This window comes from Pelodiscus sinensis, chromosome 2 (assembly GCF_049634645.1).
Source record: "Pelodiscus sinensis isolate JC-2024 chromosome 2, ASM4963464v1, whole genome shotgun sequence".
Classification (NCBI taxonomy): Eukaryota; Metazoa; Chordata; order Testudines; family Trionychidae; genus Pelodiscus; species Pelodiscus sinensis.
The window spans coordinates 39,026,148-39,052,388 of record NC_134712.1 but is presented as its reverse complement, the minus strand read 5'-3'; the positions used below and the strand labels follow the sequence as shown (position 1 = coordinate 39,052,388).

General features: G+C 43.7%; 1 protein-coding gene across 2 annotated transcripts; it reads right to left on the bottom strand.

The window, feature by feature from the left end:
- Positions 1–10,314: 10,314 nt before the first annotated feature.
- On the bottom strand, positions 10,315–26,147 carry UQCRB (ubiquinol-cytochrome c reductase binding protein). Of its 2 annotated transcripts, none has more exons than XM_006130571.4 (4): positions 26,061–26,147; positions 22,097–22,168; positions 19,670–19,836; positions 10,315–10,547 (listed from the first exon to the last, which is right to left on the bottom strand). In XM_006130571.4, exons 1-4 carry the CDS (start codon positions 26,077–26,079, stop codon positions 10,470–10,472), a joined length of 336 nt encoding a protein of 111 aa, XP_006130633.1. In that variant the 5' UTR covers positions 26,080–26,147; the 3' UTR covers positions 10,315–10,469. The 2 variants fall into 2 exon arrangements, with proteins under 2 accessions (XP_006130633.1, XP_006130634.1); XM_006130572.4 differs by having other exon boundaries at positions 26,014–26,098.
- Positions 26,148–26,241: the final 94 nt, after the last annotated feature.

Here is a 26,241-nt window from a genome sequence, read left to right as displayed (position 1 = left end):
AATGTCTTGGACGGAAGCTAGAGGCATGTAGGTAAGTGTAATGGTCAGTAGGTTTCTGGTATAAGGTGATGAAAATGTGGCCATCATGCAATTGTACTGTAGTGTCAAGGAAGTGCATCTCTTGTGTGGACTGGTTCAGGCTGAGGTTGATGGTAGGGTGGAAGTTGTTGAAATCCCAGTGGAATTGTTCAAGGGTCTCATTCCCATGAGTCCATATGATGAAAATGTCATCAATGTAGTGTAACTACAGTAAAGGTGCTAGGGGGCGAGAGCTAAGGAAATGTTGTTCAAGGTCAGTCAAAGATGCTGGCATATTGTGGGGCCATGTAGGTGCCCCATAGCTTACTTGAAAATATAAATTGTCCCCAAATCGGAAATATATGTGCGTGAGGACAAAGTTGCAGAGCTCTGTAACTAGGGGTACGTCTAAACTACATGGCTCCATCGACGGAGCCATGTAGATTTGTTGTTTTGGCAAAGTCAAATGAAGCCGCGATTTAAATGATCGCGGCTTCATTTAAATGTACATGGCTGCCGCGCTGAGCCGACAAACAGCTGATCAGCTGTTTGTCTGCTCAGCGCGCTAGTCTGGACGCTCCCCTGCCAACATCAAAGCCCTTTGTCGGCAGCCCCGTTATTCCCACTGTTTGTCAGCTGTTTGTCGGCTCAGCGCGGCAGCCATGTAAATTTAAATGAAGCTGCGATCATTTAAATCGCAGCTTCATTTGACTTTGCCTATGTGTCTAATCTACATGCCTCTGCCGACAGAGGCATGTAGTCTAGACACAGCCTAGGTGTGCAGTGGGAATCCATTATTGTGTGGAATGTTGGTGTAAATAGCTTCTACATCCATGAGGCCAGGATGGTGTTTTCAGGAAGATTACTGATGTTCTGTAGTTTTCTCAGGAAGTCAGTGGTGTGTCAGAGATAGCTAGGAGTGTGGGTAGCACAGAGTCTGAAAGAAGAGTTAATATAGACAGATAATCCTGCTGTAAGTGTGCCAATACCTGAGATGACTGGTCATCTGGGATATCCAGGTTTTATGGATCTTGGTTATCCAAGAAAACTCCTGGTCGGGGATGTTATGGGAACAAATAAGTAACTTTTTCTTATTCACTTTCTCTATACCTGTCATGAGTTTATAGACCTCTATCATATCCCCCTTTAGTTTTCTCTTTTCTAAACTGAAAAGTCCCAGTCTTTTTAATCTCTCTTCATATAGCACCCATTCCAAACCCCTAATCATTTTTGTTGCCCTTTCCTGAACCTTTTCCAATGCCAATATATCTTTTTTGAGATGAGGCGACCACATCTGTACGCAGTATTCATGATGTGGGCGGACCATAGATTTATAATGAAACCATGTTAATGAAAGTGAGAAACCAGATGGGCTTTTGGAGACACATCTTGGCATACAATCATACTGAAACAATTTTTTATTTCTACTTTCCAAGACCAGCAGGAACTTCTGTGACCATCTAACATGACCTCTTGTACACCATAAGCCGTAGAACTTCCCCTTAATAATACTCTTTAAATGGTTACATAATTTTCTATTGGAACTATTTTAAGGTGGGAAATCTAATCCCCAAACACTACAAGTTGGTTTTATGGGCAGTTACAATGCTAACTAAACAAATACAAAATGAAAAATTGAGACATCAGATCATGGGATAATGGAAACTGGCAACATTCAAAGGTTTTAGAGGGGCAAAACGAGAGGGTGTTGTAATTTTGTCATATTAGCTTATTGGCATTTTTCTAAGCTAAACAATGGAGCTGGAGGGATGATCTCATAGGGCAGTCATGACTGATATACTTGGCTGACCCCCCTCGGTAGGTACTCGGGTGATTAGTCCAAGCTACCTTCTGTGGTGCCATGCTATTTTTAATACAGGCAGTCCCCGGGTTACGTACAAGATAGGGACTGTAGGTTTGTTCTTAAGTTGAATCTGTATGTAAGTTGGAACTGGCGTCAGCCGCTGCTGAAACTGATCAGTTTCAACAGCGGCTGAATCTGGAAGCCAGTTCTGACTTACATACGGATTCAACTTAAGAAACCCAGGCGTCCCCAAGTCAGCTGCTGCTGAAACTGATCAGCGGCTGATTCCAGGAAGCCCGGGGCAGAGCAACTCTGCCTCGGGCTTCCTGTAGTCAGCCCCTGGTCAGTTTCAGCAGCGGCTGACTTGGGGACGCCTGGGGCAGAGCAGCTGGGGTGCTGTTGGGTTGCTCCAGTAGCGCCGAGGAGTGGCGCTACTGGAGCAACCCAGCAGCACCCCAGCTGCTCTGCCCCAGGCGTCCTGATTCAGCCACTGCTGAAACTGACCAGCAGCGGCTGAATCAGGATGCCTGGGGCAGAGCAGCTAGGGTGCTGCCGGGTTGGTACTGCCTGTATGCTAGCCTGGGTAGGGTTAGCACAAATATGTCTGCCTGAGCTGGGAATCACACCTCCTGATCTAACTGCTGGTAACATGTATCCTAAGATGTAGGGCAGATATTATTATAATCTTTTTATTAGAGCTTCTTTGTCCTGTTTTTCCCTTGATATACTATAACTTCCCTTTCATTTCAGTGGGGACATATTTTTGCATAGCAGTAGCATGATATTGCCATATTGTAGCTGCAGGCTTTATGAAGTACAAGGCATCTATACTCACATATCAGGGCAGAAATTTACATTCTAACATCTCCTGATTATATTAGGTGTTCTCTATAAAGTCATCTGGTATGTTTAAAGAGTGACCAACCATATAAAAGTAAATATAGTCATAACTGATTGAAGTAATAAAATATATTAAAGTGGACAAAGGTCTTACACTTTGATATTTTATTCCATGGAGTTTATTATACGAGCTATCATAAAACCAATTTTAGACAATTTTCCATGAAAATTCATCACAGATTATAAACACACAAACAATATTAATAGGGAAATTTCAAATACTGATTATAATATAGTTTAAGATGGTTAATGACGATTTTATAATTGAATTATGGAGGCACTAGTTTGATCATATGTCTGTTACTCCACTTCAAGAGAGCACATTTGTGTAAGACCACATAGCTCTCTACATGTCAAATGATAGCCTTTTAAATGTAATGTAAGAATTGGTTTGGGGCAAAACTTAGGAGGAAATTCCAGGAGACTATGGTGACAGTTTTCATACCTCTGATTTTGCTGTAGCTTACACAACATGAAGGCTGATTTCCCTTTCATTGACAGTGGTATAAATCTGGAGTGAATTCAGTGAGTCACTGACAGTTCATGGATATAAATGAGAGGAGAATCAGGACAATAGTTTCTATCATGAATGGCATGTTTATAGTCTTTCCAGTTTCCTATTTAAAAAATGAAAACTATTTTCCCTCTTCACCTTTTTATCCCCAAACACTATTACTACCAATTAATAAGGTTTCTCAGTTGACATAGTTAAGTAGTACCATCCAATTATTTTCTATCAAAGATCTGACATGAAAACAGTATATACCCTGTTGGCATTAATATAAACAGCTAGCATTGCTACAATTAAACCAAATTTATGGCAAAAAATTAAAACATTTACATTCTAACATCTGATTTTATTAGGTGTTCTCTATAAAGTCATCTGGTATGTTTAAAGAGTGACCAACCATATAAAAGGAAATATAGTCATAACTGATTGAAGTAATAAAATCCTGAAACTAAGTAACATCTCATAATTCATTACACAGCATATATTAGATTTCATTACATCAGTATATGACTTAGTAGTATATTCTCTTGATGGTCATAAACCTCTCAGGTGTTGTCATCTGAAAAATTAAATAAAATAATATACTAATAATAAAAAGACAAAGTCAGGATATTTCTAGTAGTGCTTTGTAAGATTATGGTATAGATCCACCTAGTGTCAGGGTGAAGAACTAGTATGTAACAAGACACAGAAATGTTAACATAACAGCATGTTTATATGTTTGGTTTTTTTTTTTAAGTTCATGTTTAAATGCTTCTATAAATTAAAGATGATAATTGGAGGCTGATGGCATCACTGCTATAAATTATTAATTGGTATATTCCTGATGATTAATCTTGTCATGATCTCTGCATTTTAAAATATCTACTACAGTTTGAACTTTTCGTAGAATCATAGAACTGGAAGAAACCTCAAGAGGTCAACAAGTCCAATACCCGGCAAGACCATGTACAATCTAGATCAGGGTGAGCAATAATTTTTGCTGGGGTGGCCATTCCAAGAATTTGGAAAGTGGTCAAGGGCCGCACTCTTCCATATTAATAGAGGAGATGCGGGGTCTGGGATGGAGGTTGGGTGCAGAAGGAAGCTTGCAGTAAGGGAGTGGGGTGCAGGAGAGGGTGTGGGATCTGGGAGGGAGGTAGTTGTGACCTGGGTTAGGGGATTAAGGTGCAGGGGTTTGGGTTGTGACTTTGCGCAAGAGGGGGCTGTGAACTGGGGAATGGACTAGGGTGTAGGAGGGGGTGGAGGATTTGGGCTGTGACTTGGGGCAGGGGATTGAGGTGCAGGGGTTTGGGTTGTGACCTGGGGTAGGGGATTGAGGTGCAGGATCTGGGATAGGATATGGGTGCAGGAGGGAGACAGAGGGTTTGCGTTATGTGGAGTAAGGTGGCAAAGGGTTGGGGTGCCAGAGGCAGCTCTGGCTGGGAGAGACTTACCTGCTTAATTCTTAGCCAGCAGACTTCTCAAGCAGATTCCCTGTCTGCCCAGCCCGCACACTGGCTGCAGGGGCCAGGTGGTTTTTGAACAGCTATGAGCCTGAGGAGTGGAGGGGAGAGTGCTTCACAAATTGCCTGTTGACAACAGACAGCTCCCAATGGCTGGTTTCCAGCCAATGGGATTGTGCTGGGGGCAGGAGCAGCACCTGAAGCCACTCCTCCCTCCCCATGGCTCACAGCTGTTCAAACAGAGCCCTGTAAGTTCACTTCCGCCACCTCTCTCAGCAGTATGCGCAGGCAGACAAGGAGTTTGCATGAGGCTCTCCGCAGCATCTGCAGGCTGGATCTGGCCCATAGAGAGTATTTTGCCCATGCCTGGTCTAGACTTTTACCTGACAGGTTTTTGTCTAACCAGTTCTTAAAAATATCCAATGATGGAGATTTGACAGTTTCCCTGAGCACTTTATTCCTGTGCTTAACCACCCTGACAGTTAGGAAGTTTTTCTAAAACCTAAACCTCTCCTGCTACAGTTTACACCCACTGCTTCCTATCCTCTCATCAGAGCTTAAAGAGTGCCCCACGGCTCTGTCCTGGGGACAATTTTATTCAACATATTCATTAATGAGCTGGATGATGGGATGGATTGTACCCACAGCAAGGTCATGGACAACACTAAGCTGGGGAGAAAGGTAGATACATTGAAGGGTAGGGATAGGGTCCAGAATGACCTAAACAAATTGCAGGATTGAGTCAAAAGAAATCTGATGAGGTTCAACAAGGATAAGTACAGATTCCTATACTTAGGATGGAAGAATCCAATGCACTGCTACAGGGTGGGGTCCGACTAGCTACAAAGCAGTTCTGTAAAAAGAACCTGGGTAGATGAGAAGCTGGATAGAAGCACCACAGGAAAGATGAGGGGAAATTGGAAAAGGTCTCCCAGAGAGGCATAAGGATCTTGTGCAAAACGGGTTTTTTGCGCAAAAACCCACCGTCTACACTGCTTCTTTTTGTGCAACAACCCTTTGCGCAAAAAGAAACAGCAGAAAATACGCTAATGAGATCGCAACTCATGCAAATGAGTCCCTCATTAGCATATTTTTTGCCAGAAGATCTTGCAGTGTAGACAAAGCCATGGAGTACTGCATCCAGTTGTGGGACTTCCACAATGGAAAAAAAATGTGGAGAAATTGGAGAGCCCAGTGGAGGGCAACAAAAATGATTAGGGGGCTGAAGCACATGATTTATGAGTAGATGCTGAGGGAACTGGTCTTATTTCAACTACAGAAGAGAAGAATGAGGGAGGATTTGACAGCAGCCTTCTATTACCTGAAAAGTGGGGGGAGGTCCAAATAGGATGGAGCCAGGCTATTCTCAGTGGTGGCGGATTTCAGAACAAGACGCAATGGTCTCAAGTTGCAGTGGGGAGATCTAGGTTGGATATTAGGAAAAAAAACCTATTTCTGTAGAAGGGTGATGAAGCACTTGAATGGGTTGCCTAAGGAAGTAGTGAAATCTTCATCCTTAGAAGTTTTTAAGGCAAGACTCGACAAAGCTCTGGTTAAAATGATGTAATTGGGGATTGGTTCTGCTTTGAGCAGAGGGTTGGACTAGATGAGCTCCTGAGGTCTCTTCAACTCTACTCTTTTATGATTACAGTAAATCCAGTGAAGTTCTGGTGTCCCAGTGGCAAGGAGACACTAACCAGTTATCCTATTTAGTCCTTCTCTGATGGATCTATATGCCAGGACATTAATAGTTTTAGAGATTTAACTGGAGAATTTTATTTGGTTTCCCCACAGATTTTATAAATTCGTTTCCTTGGAAGTGTGATGTAACAGCTGTCACTTAGGACCACAATGTAATGATATGCTGTTAAATGTCTAATGATAGGGAGATTCTAACCTTAATTACCTGGATAGAATTTGGTTTCTTTTGCTATTTGGGGGATTGTCCATCATATTTCTTCTGTGTACTTGTAGTATGCTAGAAGAAATGTTCAACATAACCTGTGAGGAGTCCTGTGGCACCTTATAGACTAACTGAAGTGTAGGAGCATAAGCTTTCGTGGGCAAAGACCCACTTCGTCAGATGCATGTAGTGGAAATTTCCAGAGGCAGGAATAAATATGCAGGCCAGGATCAGGCTGGAGATGACGAGGTGGATCCAATCAAGGAGGATGAGGCCCACTTCTAGCAGCTGATCTGGAGGTGTGAATTCCAAGAGAGCAGAAGCTGCTTTTGTAGTTAGCTAGCCATTCACAGTCTTTGTTTAATCCAGAGTTGATTGTGTCAAACTTAAAGATGAACTGTAGCTCAGCAGATGCTCCTACACTTCAGTTAGTCTATAAGGTGCCACAGGACTCCTCGCCGCTTTTGCAGATTCAGACTAACACGGCTACCCCTCTGATACTCAACATAACCTGTTAGTTTATTAATGACAGTGTCATAGGGCATCCTACCTGGAGCACTCTTCTTCTGCAGGCCACATCATGACAGGTGTAGCTGCTTCATTTTCCTTCCTTCAGATTCCACAGAGTGAGTCTGGTGGGGTTCATTATTTACCAAAGTCCCATAACCACAGTCCAGAATTCCACCAGCACAGTGCACTCAACACACAGTGCCAGCCCTCAAGCAATGGCCTTATATCAGCACAGTTCTCTAGCATCAGCTCTGAGAGCCAACAGGCTTCTCCCTCCGCTCCTCTCAGCCTTCAGCCCTCTCCACCTTCCTCTGGTCCTGGCGCTCTAGCCTAGGAAGAACAGCAGGATAGCCTCAGCCACTTGGAGACTCCCAGTTGTAGCTTTGACTGTGGAAGGTCAGCAGGCCAACCTGTCCCTCCACTGGCTTCTTGATAATTTCTCTTTCCACTGGAAGACTAGAGTTTTCTGTTCTCAGGTATGTTCCCCAGAGATCTCCTCACTTATCCTAATTCTCATCACAACTCCTCCCTGCCTGAGTCTCTCCTGGACCCTTTATATAGCCTCCAAATGCTGTATGAGAGCACCTGCGCTAGCACGGGGGTATTGGACCAGCTTCATATATTAGGAGCCAATGAGCCTGTGACAGGCTTTATTATCCTGCAAGCCATCAATCTGCTCAATAGAGAAAGTTGAGACACTTTTCCTTTTCAACTAAACTCTTGAGAGAGATGCAGTGACATAACAGGATATTTTAAAATAGAAAAAGGCCATTGATTTTTCCCCCCAATTGAGACTATTTAGATTTACTTGTTTAAACATCTATTTTAACAACTTAGAACTTTTAAAAATATTAGATGGTCAGAACACCAATCCCACTTCTGAAACTCACGGAAAAGCAGACTAGACATTGCTGATCCCTAATATTTGAAGCCTGATAATCTTTAAGGTCTTTTTTAATAGAGGTATAAGGTGGCACATTGATCTTTCATTTGCAGATCTGTAACAGCAGGAAAGATTTAGTTAATACATTTTACTGTGACTTCAGTGAAGCAAGAAAATAGATCCTTTGTTGAAAGAATTTGTGTGGGATTGTGGCAGATGGAATTGCGAAAGCAACTTCTTCAGACTCCTAGTCTGAGAGGATAGCCACCATCCATCTGCAAACTGTGCGTGCCATTTATCCATCCACTTTTGAAATTATACCTAGCTCTTATACAGTGTTTTCATCCACAGAACACTTTACAAAAGGAGCATGATTACCTATGTTAAGATGGGGCAACTGAAGCACACAGATAATGTGACTTGCTAAAGGTCATACAACAGGCCAACAGCAAAACTGTGAAAAGAATCCAGGACTACCAAGTTCCAGCCCTGCGCTCTAGCACATTGGCCAAACTAAGTATATCACCAGCAGACTTGGCTTGCTGCAAGATTTCATAGTTAATGCCACTATAACTCAGCAACATACTGTAAAATTTAAAGAATCTAGACCAGTGGTCTCCAACCTTTTTAACCACAAGGTCACTTTTCCAATTTAAGTGCAATAAAAGATCTCTCTCAAACCCAAATACCCTTGTCCCACTTCCTTCCTGCCCCTTCTCTGAGGCCCTGCCACTGCTCAACCCCTTCTCCAAGGCTTCACCCTGCTCACTCCAAGTCACCAGGCTGGGATAGAGGGTTGGAATGCAGGCTTTGGTCTTGGGCCTAGGGGTTTGGAGTATTGGAGGGGCTCCAGGCTTAGCCCAGTGTGGGGGCTTGGGGTCCAGGAGTGATTTCAGGGTGCAAGCTCTGGGAAGGAGTTTGGGTGCAGGGGGACTCACATCTGGAGGCTGGGTATAGGAGGTTCAGGACTAGGACAGGGATTCAGGATGCATCATCTGGCTGGGCACCATTTACCTGAAATGGCTTCTGGCTGGTGGAGCAGGGGGGTTAAGGCAGGCTTACTCCTGCGCTGGCCTTACATCACTCCTGAAAGCAGCTGGCATGTACAACAATGGCTCCATGGTCCCATGTGCTGCCCCTCATCTAAAGGCACTGAGCCCACAGCTTCTCCTGGCCACAGTTCCCAGTTATTGTTCAATGGGAGTTGCAGGAGTGGTGTCTGCAGGCAAGGACAACATGTGGAGATCCTCTGATCTGCGTCTCCCAGGATTGCAGGGACATGTCAGCCACTTCCAGGAGCAGCAGTTACCATAGAAACAATTACTCCAGTCACAACAGGTTAGGTATTTCAGAACTCACTACCCAAATAATTACATTTAAGCATGAGAGAGAAAGGAAAACTATGAAAGGCACAGATCGTCCAAATCCAACATACTCTGCAATCAGTAAAAGTAACAACAACAACACACCATGGATGTGTTGGGTCGGGAGATGAGTGAAAAACAGTGTGTGTTTGTGAGAATGACACACATATAATGTGTAAAAGTGACAGATTTGCACTGCATTGCCAATCTCCCTCCATCCCCTTCTCTCTGTGTGGAGATAAGGTACAGGAGTGGGGAGAGGCGGGACACCCAGACATCAGCATCTCTTCCCTCTTCGCCCTTCTACACCCTGCACATCAAGCAGGAGGCTCCCAAGGGGGCAGCTCTAAGGCAGAGGGCAGGAGCACCATGAGAGTGGATGGAGAGGCACCTGAAGTGCCAGCACTTGATAGCTTCCTGGCCAAACCAGTTAGGTTCACTTGTCAGTGGCTCCAAGATCTACTGGTAGATCCTGATCTACCGGTTGGTGACCATTGATCTAGACCCACACATTGTTACCAATCACAGAAGACAGTTATTCAAAAGTGTAGTTTAGCATTTAGTACATGAAGGGAGCAACTAGGACATTAATAAAACTGAGGCAATTATCTTTATTCTGTGATTAAATAGCATTCCATGTGCTTGGGTACACAGTTACATAATGCTGCTGAAAATCAAGCATGCATAATAGTATTCCTGTCTCCAGGGAAGAGATGCGATTGAAGGGTGTAAGCCTATCACTCTGTGCATAAGTATTCCCCTTTATAAATTAACTAGAAGAGTTGGCATAAACACTCAAAGACTTTTGCTTACCTACCCTCCCAGCTGCAGGAAGCAGCTGTTCTATGACAAGAGTATGAATCAAGAGGCTGGAATGAAGGCTACACATTCATGTGGTGATATGCAATATTTCTGACTGTAGGAAAGGTCTGAACGCTGGTTTGTTACAATTTGTAAAATAAAATCCCCAGCTAGATTTTGTACTTCAATATGTTTATTTTAGTTGGACTGAAAATTCAGCGAACAAAGTGTTTCTTCAGCCTCAGATTTTCCTCTTAGATTTTTACAATAACTTTCAAATATTTGTTAGAAAGAAATTTCAGTATTTTGCATGAAGCATCTTCCCAGCAATTACTTCTTGTCCCACTCTTCTCTTTCAAGTCGTTCACGGATTACCTCTTTCAGGTATGGCTCAAGATACTTGTGATCCTGAAAAAGAAAAGACTTTTAAACACCCAAGAAATTGCACACTAAGTGCAGCTCTAACTCTAGAAGTGAATCTAAAAATGGCATGGAGGGGGAAGGGGGCTCTGTGTTTCTCAAGTTTATATCAAAGTTTTCCTACTTTACAGGGCAAACACGACATTTTCTAGCCGCAATTCTTGAATATTCAACCTGTCAAGTTGTGTTTTACTTTTTCAGGCCACAGCATAATTAACAGGCCAAATAATGCTTTCAGCTACATATGTGCACTCCAAGCTATGCCCTGTTGCAGGACTTCCACAGCAAAGGCTCAGGAGTTTTTCAACTCATGGCTCAATACCCTAAGTGCTCTAGTGATATAGAAGGGTTTGATCATCATCCTACACTTTAGAGACTCCCCTCTTATTCAGATGGTTTTAGCTATTTTAATGGATAAACTTGAGTTCTAATCATTCGAAGGCCAATTCAAATAGAATAAAATTTCTTTGTATTTTACCTTCCATTTCTCCTAATCCATTCCTTGAGCTGTAGAGAGTGTCCAAGAAATAATTTCATAATTACATGCAACTGTTGTGAATCTATCCAGCTATGTTTAACCACTTAAGCAATCCATAATCTGTAGGAGTGTATGAGTTTAAAATATAATAATGTTGTCCATAAGAAAGATTAGAATTGCCTTCTCCATACCAAGTTATTTTCCCCTTGGATTACTATTGCACTGAGTGGAGAAGAAGTTATCAGTCTTGCACACCTTTCCAAATTGTGACAGCATTGCTTGAATCTCTTCTTTTGCTGAAAGAAACTCCCCAAAACTCTTGAAAGCAGGTCATGAAAGACCTGCCCATATTGGATAAGACCCACACATCTCAGATAAAATCCAACAGCTCCTATTGTTAACGAGAGATTCCAAGGCCAGGAAGGATCACTATGATCAATAATGATGATGTCTGCTACAGACATTTGGAGGGCATTTATTTTAAACTTTAAAAGTCATTCTCAAGCTGGTGTAACAACTAACTCTGGTTTCCTAGCCAATTGTTTTGGAACGAATTACCCTAACTAGACCATGCAACACAACGTTGTACAATGAACAGATCATTATTATTGGTAAGTATGCCAGGTGATTTGACTTTGACAATTAAGCTTTTTACCTTTTTAGCCTATATATATATATATATATATATATATATATATATATATATATATATATATATCTTATCCAGTACAGATCAGGAGATAGTATAATACTATGTGATTATTTTACTTTTAGACTTAAAAGAATAACCCTGCAAAATATAATGTCTTGTATGAATCTGGGTTGCAAGGTACTTTATAAAACATTTTAATTGTAGATGCAGAGCTACTTAAGCATTAAGAATTATTAGGTAAGTCACTGTCCTTCACTAAAAAGATCAGACTTCTGTTAAAACGCAGCAATAATACATAACTATTTATGACAGAAAGTGAAATATACATATCCAGTTGAGACTGAAAGGGAAATTTTGGTAGGCAGAATATAGACTTAAGTTGAAATTTAACGAAGGACAAGCAGCAAGTCACTACTAAATCACTGTGTCTTGTTCAAGTATTGACCATATTAGCTAGTGATATTCCAGAGCCGTGGTCCCCAACCTGGTGCCCGCGGGCGCCATGGCGCCCGCCGGGCTCTTTACATGCGCCCGCGGAGCAATCTGGGCTGGCAGATGCCAGCCCCGGGCGCATGGCCGGTCCCGGCCCCGGGGGCGCCGCGTGTACCCTTGCCAGCTCCGGCCCCGGCCTTGGCCCCGCAGCGCTCACGGGGGGAGCGCCGGCCCCGGGTGCGCGGCGCTTACGGGGGGGGGGGCCGGCCCCGGGCGCTTGCCAGGGGGCGCCTTCCCCAGGCGTGCAGCTATGGGGGGGCCCCCAGCCCCGTGGCTATGGGGGGGCCCCGCCCCCGGGCATGCGGCGGGGGGGGCCGCCCCCGGGCGGGCAAGTGTCCCCGCCCCCTGGCGCCCGGCCGGCGAACGGCCACGCCCCCTGGCACCCGCCAACCTGAAAAGGTTGGGGACCACTGTTCCAGAGGATTATAGCACAAGGTGGTATAAATGCAGTTGGCATAATGGCATGGTCATATGGACCATGTGTCCATATTGTGAATTGAAGAATTTGACATTATGACCTTTTAATAATTACCAATACCAAGGACAAGCTACATATTCAAAGAATGCACACAGTTTTAACCTCAATCATACAGGTGCTGACTCCATGGGTGCTCCAGGACTAGAGTACCTACAGAGAAAAGTTAGCAGGTGCTCAGCAATCACTGGCAGCAGTGCTCTCCTCTCTCCCCCTCCACCTACCCACTAACAGTTGTTTTGTGGTATGCACAAAATGCTGGAAGGGAGTGGGAGGAACAGTGATGGGAAGAGGTAGAGCAGGTATGGGGCAGGGAGTGACACTGAGTGAGAGCAAGATCAAGCATTCCCCAGCGAGGCTACATCTACACTGCAGAGTATTTCAGGATATTTATGGTATCACGAAATAGCTGCTCTGCGTCTTTTAAGCAAACCCGTTATTTCAAAATAATGTGCTTGCTAGTCCAATGTGTCTGTAAACTCTGTTCCATGAGGATTAAAAGACATTTCAGAATAGTGATTTATTTTTAAATAAGTGCTGCGTAGACACCGCCAAATTTTGAAATAAGCTATTTTGAAATTAACTCGAAATAAGCTACGCAATTTGCATAGCTCAGACTAGGCAGCTTATTTCGCGCTATAGATGCAGTGTAGATGCACCCCTAGAGGGGAAGTTGGCACCTATGATCTCAACTCTGTGTACATGTTTGCTCATTTAGACTGCAAGCAGCTTTGTGCAAGGATTTCTCTTCTACAGCAAAGAAACAATCATGTTTCAAATCATTTGCACTTGCTGGAAGACAAAATATTAACTTCAGAACTCTGCTGGAATTTCTGTTCCGAATTTTGGGATCTTTAGAAAATTCCAAAACGCAGTTACAGGTATTCTACTAATTACTACACAAGTACAAAAATATAAAACAATTTTCATAACAGTTTCCCAGAATATCTGTCATTGTCTTAAAAGCTTCACATTCATTGCACAATCATGACTCTTGAAAAATTAAGCCCATCACTGCATTTCCTTTATGCTCCAGCTGACAGAATCCTGCACAATTGTAACAACCACCAGTGCCAAGCTGAGATATTTTGTTCCCTCTCAAACAAACTCAATGGCCAGTCATCTAGCCTAATGGCTTCTATTTAGGGTTGTGACACTACCCTCTAAATTCAAGCTTGCCTATATGCCATGCAATGTGGATAGGGATGCACGAAAGTCCAGTATGTAAAACTGGATAAAGCAGTGAAACAAGACTTAACTAGGGTTTCCAGCAAGGTAAACGCTGCATTTAAAAATGGGCTGAATAACTACTTTGATTTTTTTCCCTAAAATAATAAAAGCAAACATGCTTTAACAGGAGTACTGTGAGCAAGACAAGAGAAGCCATTCTTCCACTCCACTCTGCACTGATTAGGCCTCAGGTGGAATATTGTGTCCAGTTCTGGGCACCACATTTCAAGAAAGATGTGGAGAAATTGGAGGAGGTCCAAAGAAGAGCAATAAAGATGATTAAAGGTCTAGACAACATGAGTTATGAGGGAAGACTGAAAGGACTGGGCTTGTTTACTTTAGCAAAGAACACTGAGAGGGAACATGATAGAGGTTTTCAAGTATATAAAATGGTGTTACAAGGAGGAGGGAGAAAAACTGTTCTCCTTGGCCTCTGAGGATAGGACAAACAGCAATGGGCTTAAATTGCTGCAAGGGAGGTTTAGGTTGGACATTAGGCAAAACTTCCTGTCAGGGTGGTTAAGCACTGGAATAAATTGCCTGGGGGTAGAGGGGAAGATGAGGAATCTCCATCACTGGAGATATTTAAGAGCAGGTTAGACAGATCATCCTGACAGGTGTCTACACAGTGCTTGGTCCTACTGTGAGGGCAAGGGACTGGACTCGACCTCTCGACATCCCTTCCAGTTCTAGGATTCTGTAATTCTTTTTCAAAACCAGAACTGACTTCTACTATTTTCAAATGCAGAAATTCTTTAAGTCTTACTCTGACTCTTGATAGTGGAAGCTTTCTGATTGCTAGTTCCTTTAGTATAGGGGGAACAGGTAGCAACTTCACAGTACTAGATTGTGATTCAAAAGCTGTAACACCTACACTGTCTAACAAGCTTTTGAAATTCTGCAGCAAGAAAGCCTCTATCTAGAGCAGTGTTTCCCAATTTTATTTGGCCACAGAACCCTTTTTAGCTTGAAAGAATTTCAAGGAAACCTTAGGTTCCAAACAACAAACAAACAAAAAGCCCTGCTGCGATTTTCTGTGGTGCACCAATTGGGAAATACTGATATTGAAGTGTTTTTCCACATGAAATTCCAAGTCACTTTTTTCTCTATTTGCATTCCTCTGGAAAGCTTGGGCAGAATGCCAAAGTAGTAGTAACAATCAACTTCTGGAACTTCTTGCCAGAGGATATGGTGAAGGCTAGGGTTTAATTTTAACAGGGTTCAAAATAGGGATGCAATAGTGTAGTCGATTAACCAATAAGCAAAAGCTTATAGGTTAACCTACAGACTACATGCATTCTCTCTGCCCCCCCCCCCCCAGTAAATTTTTTAGCAGGCTGGCCAGCAGCCCTGCCCAGTCCCAGCTTGTGCCGGATCCAGGACCTACCCCCATTGCAGCTCTGTATTTAAAGTGTATTAGCAGCCAGCTAAGTTCTGGCTCATGCCAAGTCGGGGAGTTCAGACTTCCCGTACCCCCAGGCAGGGCCTGCTGCCAACCCATGCTGCTGCCTCTGATAGAGAGGCAGCAGCACGGAATGGCGGGGGGCTGGAGCGCACAGGTTGCCAGCCCCACTCCCAAGGACTAGAGAATAGTTGACTGACATAAGAATTCAGTTAACCAATATTTAACATCCCTAGTTCAAAAAAGAGCTAGATAGATTCATGGAGGTTAGGTCCATCAATGGCTATTAGCCAGGATGGGTAGGAATTGTGTCCCTAGCCACCGTCTGGAAATGGGTGACAGGGGAGGGATCACATGATGATTACCTGTTGTGTTCCCTCCCTCTGGGACATCTGGCATTGATACTGAGCTAGATGGACCGTTGGGCTGACTCAGTATGGCCATTCTAAAGGCCAGCAACCATGCTGAGATAGAGGAGCTCTCAGAACAGATGTAGCACCAGAGAAAGGAGGACACACCCCACATTCACTCTGGCCACCAGCTGCTATAACTCTAGAACAGGGGTCGGCAATCTACAGCATGCGTGCCACTTAGGGTACACAAGCCAATTTTCAATGGCATGCAGGAAGGAGGTCAGCCCCACCCCACCCTTCTTATCCCATGGAGCAGCTATAGAGCACTCCCTCCTCCCTGCAACAGGTAAGACTGCAGTGGAAGAAGGCAGTGCTGGGGCTGAAGCTCCTTAGTGGTGCCTCAGCCAGGGCTGCTTCTGGACCATGTGGCCGTGGCAGCAGGGCCTCCAGAGCCAGTCCTGGCAGTGGTAGCGGAGCCCCCCTTTGTGGTGGCCCAGGACAGCATGGCTGCAGCCACTGCTACAAAGGGGTACAAAGCCAGGTAAGGTCCCCCCTCATGCCAAGACCCCCCCCCGCACACGCCCCAATCTCCTCACTCCCCTCTCTCTGCCCCTGCCAAGACCCCACACCCTAGCTTTCTGACTCTTTCCTTTGGTCCTGCACCCTCCCTTCTGACCAGACACCCCACCCTGCTCCTGCACCTTCCCCCCCGGCCTGGCAAGACCAGACACCCCCACCTGCATCCACTGTTGCTGCTACACCTTCTTTCCTGGCCATATACTGCCAGGAAAGATGCACCCTCCCTGGCTCCTGATCCCTCCACCTGGCCAGACACCCCACTGCCAGCCTGCTTCTGTACCCTACCTCCCACACAGACCTCGCAACATCTCCCCCTTTTGCACCCTACTTCCTTCCCAGATTCTGCATCCCATCCCTGCCCTACTTATCATGGAATCATAGGGCTGGAAGAGACCTCAGAGGTCATCAAGTCCAGCTCCTTGCCCAAAGCAGGACCAATCCCAACTAAGTCAACCCAGCCAGGGCTTTGTCAAGCCAAGACTTAAAAACCTCTAGGGATGGAAATTCCGCCACCTCCCGAGGTAACCCATTCCAGTGCCTTACCACCCTCCTAGTGAAAGTTTTTCCTAATAGCCAACCTAGACCTCCCTCACTGTAACTTGAGTCCATTGCTCCTTGTTCTGCCATCCGTCACTACTGAGAACAGCTTCTCTCCATCCTCTTTGGAGTCTCCCTTCAGGAAGCTGAAGGTTGCTATCAAATCCCCCCTCACTCTTCTCTTCTGCAGACTAAATAAGCCCAAATCCTTCAGCCTCTCCTCATAGGTCATGGGCTCCAGCCCCCTAATCATTTTGGTTGTCCTCCGCTGGACCCTCTCCAATGCGTCCATATCCTTTGTATTGGTGGGGGTCCAGGACGGGATGCAATACTCTAGATCCGGCCTCACCAGATCCGAATAAAGGGGAATAATCGCTTCTCTAGATCTGCTGGCAATGCTCCTCCTAATGTAACCTAATATTCCATTCGCCTTCTTGGCTACAAGGGCACACTGTTGACTCATATCCAGCTTCTCATCCACTGTAATCCCCAGGTCCTTTTCTGCAGAACTGCTGCTTAGCCATTCAGTCCCCAGCCTGTAACAATGCTTGGGATTCTTCCATCCCAAGTGCAGGACTCTACGCTTGTCCTTGTTGAACCTCATCAAATTTCTTGTGGCCCAATCTCTAATCTGTCTAGGTCACTCTGGACCCTATCCCTGCCATCCAACATATCTACCTCTCCCCTCATCCAGGTCATAACAAAGATATTGAACAAAACCAGCCCTAGAACCAATCCTTGGTGAACTCCGCTAGAAAACGACCACCAACCTGACATCGAGCCGTTAATCACTACCCATTGGGCCAGACAGTCTAGCCAGCTTTCTATCCATCTTCCAGCCCATTTATCTAATCCACATTCTCTTAACTTGCTGGCAAGAATATTGTGGGAGACCGTATCAAAAGCTTTGCTAAAGACAAAGTATATCACATCCACGACTTTCCCATATCCACAGAGCCAGTTACCTGGATCATAGAAGCTAAACAGATTGGTCAGGCATGACTTGCCCCTGGTGAATCCATGTTGACTATTCCTGATCACTTTCCCCTCTTCCAAGTACTTCAAAATGGGTTTTTTGAGGATCCCCTCCATGATTTTTCCAGGGACTGAGGTAAGGCTGACTGGTCTGTAGATCCCTGGATCGTCCTTCTTTAAAGACGGGCACTACACATTTGCCTTTTTCCAATAATCTGGGATCTCTCCTGATCTCCGCGAGTTTTCAAAGATAATGGCCAAAGGCTCTGCAATGACATTTGCCAACTCCCTCAGTACTCTCAGATGCATCAAATCCAGACCCATGGATTTGTGCATGTCTAGCTTTTCTAAATAGTTCTTAACCTGTTCTTTCCCCTCCAAGTGCTGCCCACCTGCTTCTCATACCACATTACCTAGTGCAGTAGTCTGGGAGCTGATGTTGTCTGTGAAGACTGAAGTAAAGAAAGCACCGAGTGCTTCAGCTTTTCCCACATCATCTTTCACTAGGTTACCTCCCTCATCCAGTAAGGGCCCCACACCTTCTCTGATAGGTTTCTACAGATATGTTAGCAATAAGAAGGTTTTCTTGTTACCCTTCACATCCCTTGCTAGCTGCAATTCCAGTTGTGCTTTCATCTTCCTGATAACTCCCTGCATTCTTGAGCAAGATATTTATACTCCTCCCTAGTTAGCTGGCCAAGTTTCCACTTCTTGTAAGCTTCCTTTTTGTGTTGTATACTTGCTGACAGCCCTGGACCCCTCATTTTTGTCCCAATCCCAGAGTCTAAGGGGGTCCATAAAATCCACTAACTCCAGAACCCCCAAAAAGTAAATCTAGTCTATGGGAAGCCCTGAACCTCAGTCCCCTCCCTCCTTCCCCATGACGCAGGGGCACCAGAAAAGTGAGGTGTCTCAGTTGGGGCCACATCAGTGTAGGCTGTTTTTTTTGTTTCTCACTTGTGTGGTCCCCAACTGATTTTTCTGTGAGTCAGTGAATTCCAACCACAAAAAAGTTCCCACCCCCTCAAAGAAAACATTGAAACCTTGTGTGTTGGAAATAATATTTTTCTTTTATTTAAAATGAGGTTTGATAAACTAACATGAGAAAGTTAAAATGCTTAATCTGTTTCATACATTTTAATTAAACCATTCTCCCTAGCTACAATTGGTTCAGAAAATATGGTCACCCTACCCAGCCTGCTCTTGCCTCTCTTCGCCCTCTTTCTCCCCCTCCCCCCGACACACAGATCCGTGAACAAGTTAAATCTTGGTACACTGCTTCTGAAAGGTTGCTGACCCCTGCACTGAAAGGTACGATCTGCATCTTTCTTTATTAATGAAGCTGCTGTAAGTAGGATCATCATTGACTTTAAAAAGTATCATCAGCACCCAGACCTGTACATAGAGGTGAATAAGTCAAATCTCGGCACTCTACCTCTGAAAGGTTGCTGACCCCAGCTCTAGAACCAGTAAGTGGTTTCAGCAGCTCATCACCACCAATGAAGAGTGGGGGTTAACACTTGGGGATGAGGGGAGTGAGATTGCCTGTTCAGGTTCTCCAAGATATACCATGTGGTGCCAATACTCTATCTCTCCCCCCCCCCCCCCCTTTGGGGTAAAGACTTCAGTAACTCAGCCACAGGTTAGGGGATCTATTACAAGTGGGTGTGGTTTTGTGACCTGCAATATGGAGTAGATCATACTAGATCATCACTAGGGTCTTGTATGACCTTAGAGTCTATGATAACAGCCTTTTCCTGCTGCCTGCTAATGTGGTTATTTCTGTAGGTGAAGCATGCAGCCTTGCTGAAAGTTCAGGATTCAAACTCGAACACATGATTGTGATGGATATTACAGTTTCAACCAGAATTTGTGTTTACCTTTAGAAAAGGTTAAAATTATACTAAAATACAATAAACAATCACTCCTACACATACCTCTTCATATTTCATCCATTGATCTTTGGGAAGAATTTGATGTTTCATACTCAAATCAAGGGCTCTCTTTATGCGAAATAGTCTTTCATTATACATTTTTTCTGGAAGCCTCTTCAGTGCTGCTTTTACATCATCATCTTCATACAATGTATCATCTCGCATTAATCCTGTAACATTTTTCAATATTATTGAATTGCCAGTCGTAATATTAGTAGCTGTCAAAAATCTTAATTTTACTTGATATTTAAATGATTTGAGTTTAGAATGCAGTAGATGAATATTAATACTTAGAGTGTAAGTTTGATTAGTAGTAGTAATAGGGAAGACACTCTTGTACGAAGCAGGTTATTAAACACTGATCCCTAGACACAAATTGCAATTTTGCTTTTTCTTAAGAATGAAAAGGAAGAAGAAAATAACTGGCTCAATGAGGAAAGTCACTAGAGTCTATTAATATGTAGTATTTCTCAAAATGAGCCATGAGCCCACTCTGATAAAGCTGCTAACAAGCCATTCCGGTTTGTTAACTTAATGGCTCCGCAGCCATGGAGCTTCACAGCTTTCATGGGCCACAATTCACCGTGTTCAGACAAGGAGAGCCACGGGAAGTGGTGAACAAACTGGAGCAGCCTGTTAGATTTCTCAAAATGGGCCATGAGCCCACTCTGAGAAACACTGCTCAACAGTAACATTTCAGCTTCCTATTTTGTAACTGAACTTATCTTTTAAAGACCCTTTTGTTCCTGTGCTATGCTGTATTAAAGATTCTCCTGTATTTCATTTATTACGTAGTAAGCCAGGTCACTGAAGAGCGAAAGATGTTACATAATCAGACCATAACAAAAAAAAGGCAGCATATCAAGTTGATTCAATTACTCCCTTCTGAGTACAAACTAGGAGTTTGCAAGGTCTCATACCGTACAGGGACATAGTTTCCAATATTTCTAGGTTGATGCATTATGAAAGGTAGAGCACAGGATATCTCAGCAAGCAGCATGGCAAGCCAATCAGTTTTAATAAGGGGGAAATGGACCAAAAGAATCAAGCATAAATAGCAAAAACACCAATCCTTAGCATTGTCTCAATATTGCAAAAGCAAGAGATCTGATGAAAAATAAATTAGGCTAAACAAAGTTGTTCACTTTCAAGGCAGAAAGGATTACCCCGTGACAATATATTTATATTCTATATATAATCACTATTTTAATTCTATTTGAGACAGTACCCAAGGAAACATTTGCCTACTGCATCCAAGTAGACTGGGATATTTCTTAGCTTCAGTAATGTAACAGCAGTGTAAAAATCAGTAGTTTATTAAGGACCCACTAAACAGGGTCTACATAGCTTAATGGATTGTTGAGATATGTGGTTTCTTCTATTAAGGAGGTAAAAATTTATTCCAAAAGGTAATCATGTAACTGCTACAGGGCCACCAACCCTTGCCTTCTTGCTTCCGGGGAGGAGGCTTTACTGCTGCAGGATTCACTAACAGAAAGAACCTTGCAAATGCAGGGGCTTGACTTTCAGAGCCCTGAGGGGTAAGAGGTGGGGGAAGGTTATTCTGATCTGGAGGCTATTATGGCTTCTTCCATCTGGACTCGTTTCCTCCATTTAAATAACAGAGCTAAACAGGCATCATTAGATGCCTCTTTTTATGTTAATTGTGTTAGACTTGTGTTTTCTACCCTGCTAGCTAAGAGTTGAAATCACTGGGAGCTGAAATTGCTTGAGACTGATGGGCAGAAGTCACAGCCAAAAAATATATGGCAGCTATGGTGACAGAGCCAAGAGGTCAGCAGCAGAAAAGTCAGATGAATGACCAGCAAGGCAATGGCAGAGAGCAGTGAGCGGGTGAATGGTGAGTGACCAGCAGAGATGCTCCTTTATCTTCCTTTATCAGGATGCACCTCTGAACTCTGGGTCTGCACTGACCAAAGGCAACAACTGAGAGTGAGGTGCAGAGAAGGGTTGGGAATGTGAAAGGGACATTTACATTGCTGGACATAAGAACCTGAGAGAAAAAGGAAATTGCCCAACCTAACTGAGGTGGGACTTTTACTTGTGACTTTTGTTTATGAACTCTATTTGTGGTGTTTTCCTAAATTATTTCCCTCTTTTTTAATAAAAGTTTTTCTACATGCAGACTCTGTGCTTGCAAGTGGGGAGGCACCCAAATGTGGTGTGAATTTCCCAGTTTATTGGGTGGGGACTCGAACCAGTTTTGTGTTGGATGGATGAACAGGAACACCTAGATATTGAACCTGGACTTAGCTGCTGCTGGGTCTACCTGGTAGAAGGATTACACCTGAATACAAATACATTGATTTGGAAATTAATTTTTAACATGTGGAAAGGTTCTTTACAGAGGAAAAGGATGCACACAAATGTTCACTGTTTTGGTCTTTAAAAAAAAATGAAGACACCTACCAAGTTGGTTGAAGCCAGCTGCATTGTAGTACCATTTGCGAAAGCCCTCTAACAGTCGACTGCTTGCTGAAACTGAAAGTGATCTCTATTAATTCTGGAATAATACAAAAAAACTCAACATTGGTAGATAACTAGCAGCAGGTTAACAGCAAAGTAGCTATTCAAATATTTGCATATTAATATTTATACTTTAAATTATGCCCTTACTCTAGAGTACACCATATCTAATTTTGTTTCCATCTTCCATGATGGAATGATACTGAGCACATAAGATTATAGTACTTCCACATTTGGACATCTGCCTTTATTAAATAAAGGGCCTGAAAATTATATTGACCCAAGTCCTGGACCAATATTAAAAACCTCCACAGGCTAATGCTGGGAACTAATGACAATATTAAGATTCATCACCTGACAACACACCAGGAATAAAACTATACACTAGACCGCTAAAAAGCAAAGACACACTGTTTTCCCGATATTACTTGTTTATATTTGTGCATCTCCTCTAAGCTTTGTGCTAGGAGATAAGTGTGTATGCGGGAAGTGTCTGCTTCCACGAGCAGTACTAGTTAAATATCTGAAAACTTAAGCAACTGCTTTCAACTTACAGTATAAAGACATGAGACATTTTAAAGCACTGATATTGTCAAGAAATTTAGCTGATTTTTACACAAGCCAATCTACAATCACAAATTAAGATTTCTGATAAGATAAACTAGACTGGTTTAAGTAGTGGTTAACAGAACAAAATTAATTATTTCAGGTGTTGAATAAAACTGGGCAATCATTGCTCTCCTCCAGCTCAAAGGAGGGTCAAACTGCAAAATGGAAATGGTTAGCCTCCAATTTCACTGGGAAAGAGAACAATGTTGAAAGTAAATATTAATACATTTTACTCAGAGTTTGGGAGACAGTTCCTCTCCTACAAAGTTAACATTGCACAATATATAAAGAAAATGATCAAGTGAGCCACAGGTGAATCAGTACAAGTATTTTTCTACAACTGTCTTCCTATACAATTTGTGATAGCTTGTTATACCACCCTCACATTGAGCACCTTCCAATAGTGCATTAAGCATTTACTTTCATCATGTTTGTTCTCATTCTCTTATGAGAGGCACATGTAGTTGAGCATTTTATTTTGGTAGGCTTGGATTTTTATTTTTTGTTCCTGAACCAGTAATGAGAACCTAACAGGAATCACAATAAGTGATATTATAGAATAGTTTTACATACTAGACCTGTACCTGACTCACATATATGACTCCATCTTTTTGGCACTGCTCAGTGGAAAGATTTTAGTGCTTAAAGGGATACTAGCAATTTGAAACTTAATCAGTTTCACAAAAAACAGTTTTAGGTACTACATCCATTCCTGACATTCTCTGCAAATTTTTGTGATTTTACAGTCAGACTTGTACATCATTTTTGAGTTTCTCTTCCCTATGCTCCTCTGTTGAAAGTCCCACTTGAAAACCAAATATACAAAGTAAACAAATGGAAAATGTGTGTCTAATTCTAGAGAGAGAGAAAAATCATGGCTCTTATGACCCTAGAAGAATTTTAAATATAACATGCCAATAGAGAAGCTTCCAAGGAAGTTAAGTTTGTGTGGTACAGGCAAATATGAGAGAGAATGCTGATGAGTGCCTTAAAAATACATGAAAAACTTGTGTTGCAGAATATGCATGAGCCTTTTTGAAGAAACCATGAGTAATAGAAAAGCAGAAAGTGTACTGTGGTAGTTAACAAGATGAGTTCCCTAGCAGAGGAAGGCAGATACACTCTCCCAAGTAGTCTACAAGGAAGAGCCCACAATGTGAGGAAAACAATATGTCACCAACTCCACTGATAAGCGGTTTCTCTGCCTGCACCTGGCAGACAGGGATCTAGAGGCTTCTATCTGGGTCCTGGTCTTGACATGCTGGGAATATGGCCTGTATATACCCACCAATAAGTCAGGCAGGGGACACCTCCCAACATGAGATGTGCCTGTTGGTGTACTCTCTTAAAGTGGTAAGACATACCGAGAAGGAGATGGCTCATCTGAAACCACAATGCTCATGAAGACATTAAGATGATGAGCATAGCTGACTGGAGAAAATTACAGCCATGCCAGAGGAGGAATGAGAACTAGCTACTGGCCAGCTCATGCAGTAAACAGTGCACCACTCCCCACCTGGGTCCTCTATACATCAAGGTCAAGAACCAGTAAGCAGTGCTTGCAGCATGAAGAGAGGAACAGACCCCACTGGGCTGAGGGAAAGGAGCCACCTGTTCCCAAAGCTGAAAGGCTTACAGCCACCACACTCAAAAGGAGGCTACAAAAGGCGGTGGTTGGGGGATTCATTTTGGAAGGGGATGGAGGCCTCTATCTACTAACCTGACTCAGTATCCCAGAAGGAACACTGCTTGTCTGCAGTCCATGTCTCATGTTATGGAAAGATTGCTAAGGTTCATCTGTACTTCTGACTGCTATCCCATGCTCCTTATTCACATGACACTAATGCTACCACAGGTATCACTGAAAGCATCAGGACTAACTCAGGGAGCAAAGATGAAGAAGTCTAAGTTGCAGGTGGGTATTCTTGTCCACCTTTCAGATTAAGGGTAAAGGGCACAGTTAGGGACACGTATACGCTGCAGATGAATGCATGGCTGTGTAGACAGCAATGACTGGAGAGTTTTGGCTTCCTAGACCATGGGATGTTATTCAGGAAAGGAGGACTGCTAGAAAGAGAGAGGGTTCACCTGACCAAAAAGGAAAAGGGCATTTCTGTGCACTGATTCACCAACATAGTGAAGTTAAGTTTAAACTAAGTCCAAAGGCGAACCATGATAGAAGCCTATAGGTAGGCACAAAAATGAATTGTACAAGATATGGAAACAGACAAAAATGAGTACAAAAGAATAGCACAGCAAAATGAGAAGAGCTAAGCCACAAAACGAGTTACATCTAGTAAGGGACTTATTTTTGCAAGAAGAGGAGGCTGCTAATGATTTACATAAGAGAAAGACAGGGCAGTGTGAAACCATTACTTAGCAGGGAAGAGGAACAATTAACATCCACAAGGGTGAGGTAAATGCCTATTTTGCTTCACCCCTCACTAGAAAATCCCTGACTACACACTTAAGACAATTAGTATTAACAAGGAGGAACACAGTTCAGATTAAAGAACACAGAAAGGTTAACACATTTAAATAAGTTAGAAAAAGTCAAGTCAGCACCATTTGACAAATTTAGCCCTAAGGTGTTTCGGGAGGAACTAGCTAATACAATCTAAGAAGATTCAAGAACCATTGGAGAATAAGTGAGGTTCCAGAGGACTGGTGAAGGGCAAATACAGTACCTACCCAAGGAATTTTAGACCAGTTACCTTAACTTTGTCTTTTCAGTTATCAAATATATTACAATCCATTTGTAAGCACCCTAATCACGATCAAATCGTATCAAACCAATTTTCTCTTACGACAGGATTACTGGCATAGATGAAGGGGCAGCTATGGTTGAGATCAGGTTGATTTTAATGAGGCTTTTTAAAACATATTTCCTAAGCAAACTAAGGAAATGGGAGGAGATGATATTACTCCACGGCGGGCGCACAATTCCTTCAAAGACTGTTCAATCATGGCTCGTTGTGCTCGTACTCCAGACGTTCATTAGTGACTCGGGTCCCGGGGCGGAGTGTACGCCCCGTGGCTGACACCAAGCTGGGAGGGGTCGGGAGCTCCCTGGCCCCTGCCCCCAGCGACGCCTGCTCGGGGATCACCAGGCAGGGCTGCCCGGGGCCGCGGATGGGGCCCGGCACAGAGAGAAAGGAGCCGCCGCCGCCCCCCGACAAAACGCCCAACAGCGCAAGGAGCCCGGCGCTGCCGCGTCCCCAGGCTCGCCCACGGCCTAAGGCCAGACGCACCCGAAGCCGGCCGGACACGCAGCTCGCGGGGACCAACGACTCCTCACCTGGTGCCCTCGCCGCCATCTTGGTCTTGACCTCGGAGAGGCGCGCAGGCTTCTGGGTAAACAGATTTCCCAACGGTACGTGAGGCGCAGGCGCGCTCACGTGACCTTCAAGGGCTCTGTCGCCGTGTGCACAATGCGCATGCGCAACGGGGCACGTAAGGCTGACCTTGTCCACTGTAGC

Excerpts from the sequence above, each read along its gene's own strand:
- UQCRB (XM_006130571.4), bottom strand. Across the intron at positions 19,837-22,096 it reads AGCTGGCTTCAACCAACTTG|GATTAATGCGAGATGATACA; the intron begins GTAGGTGTCTTC and ends AAAATGTTACAG. Across the intron at positions 10,548-19,669 it reads AATGGATGAAATATGAAGAG|GATCACAAGTATCTTGAGCC; the intron begins GTATGTGTAGGA and ends TTTCTTTTTCAG.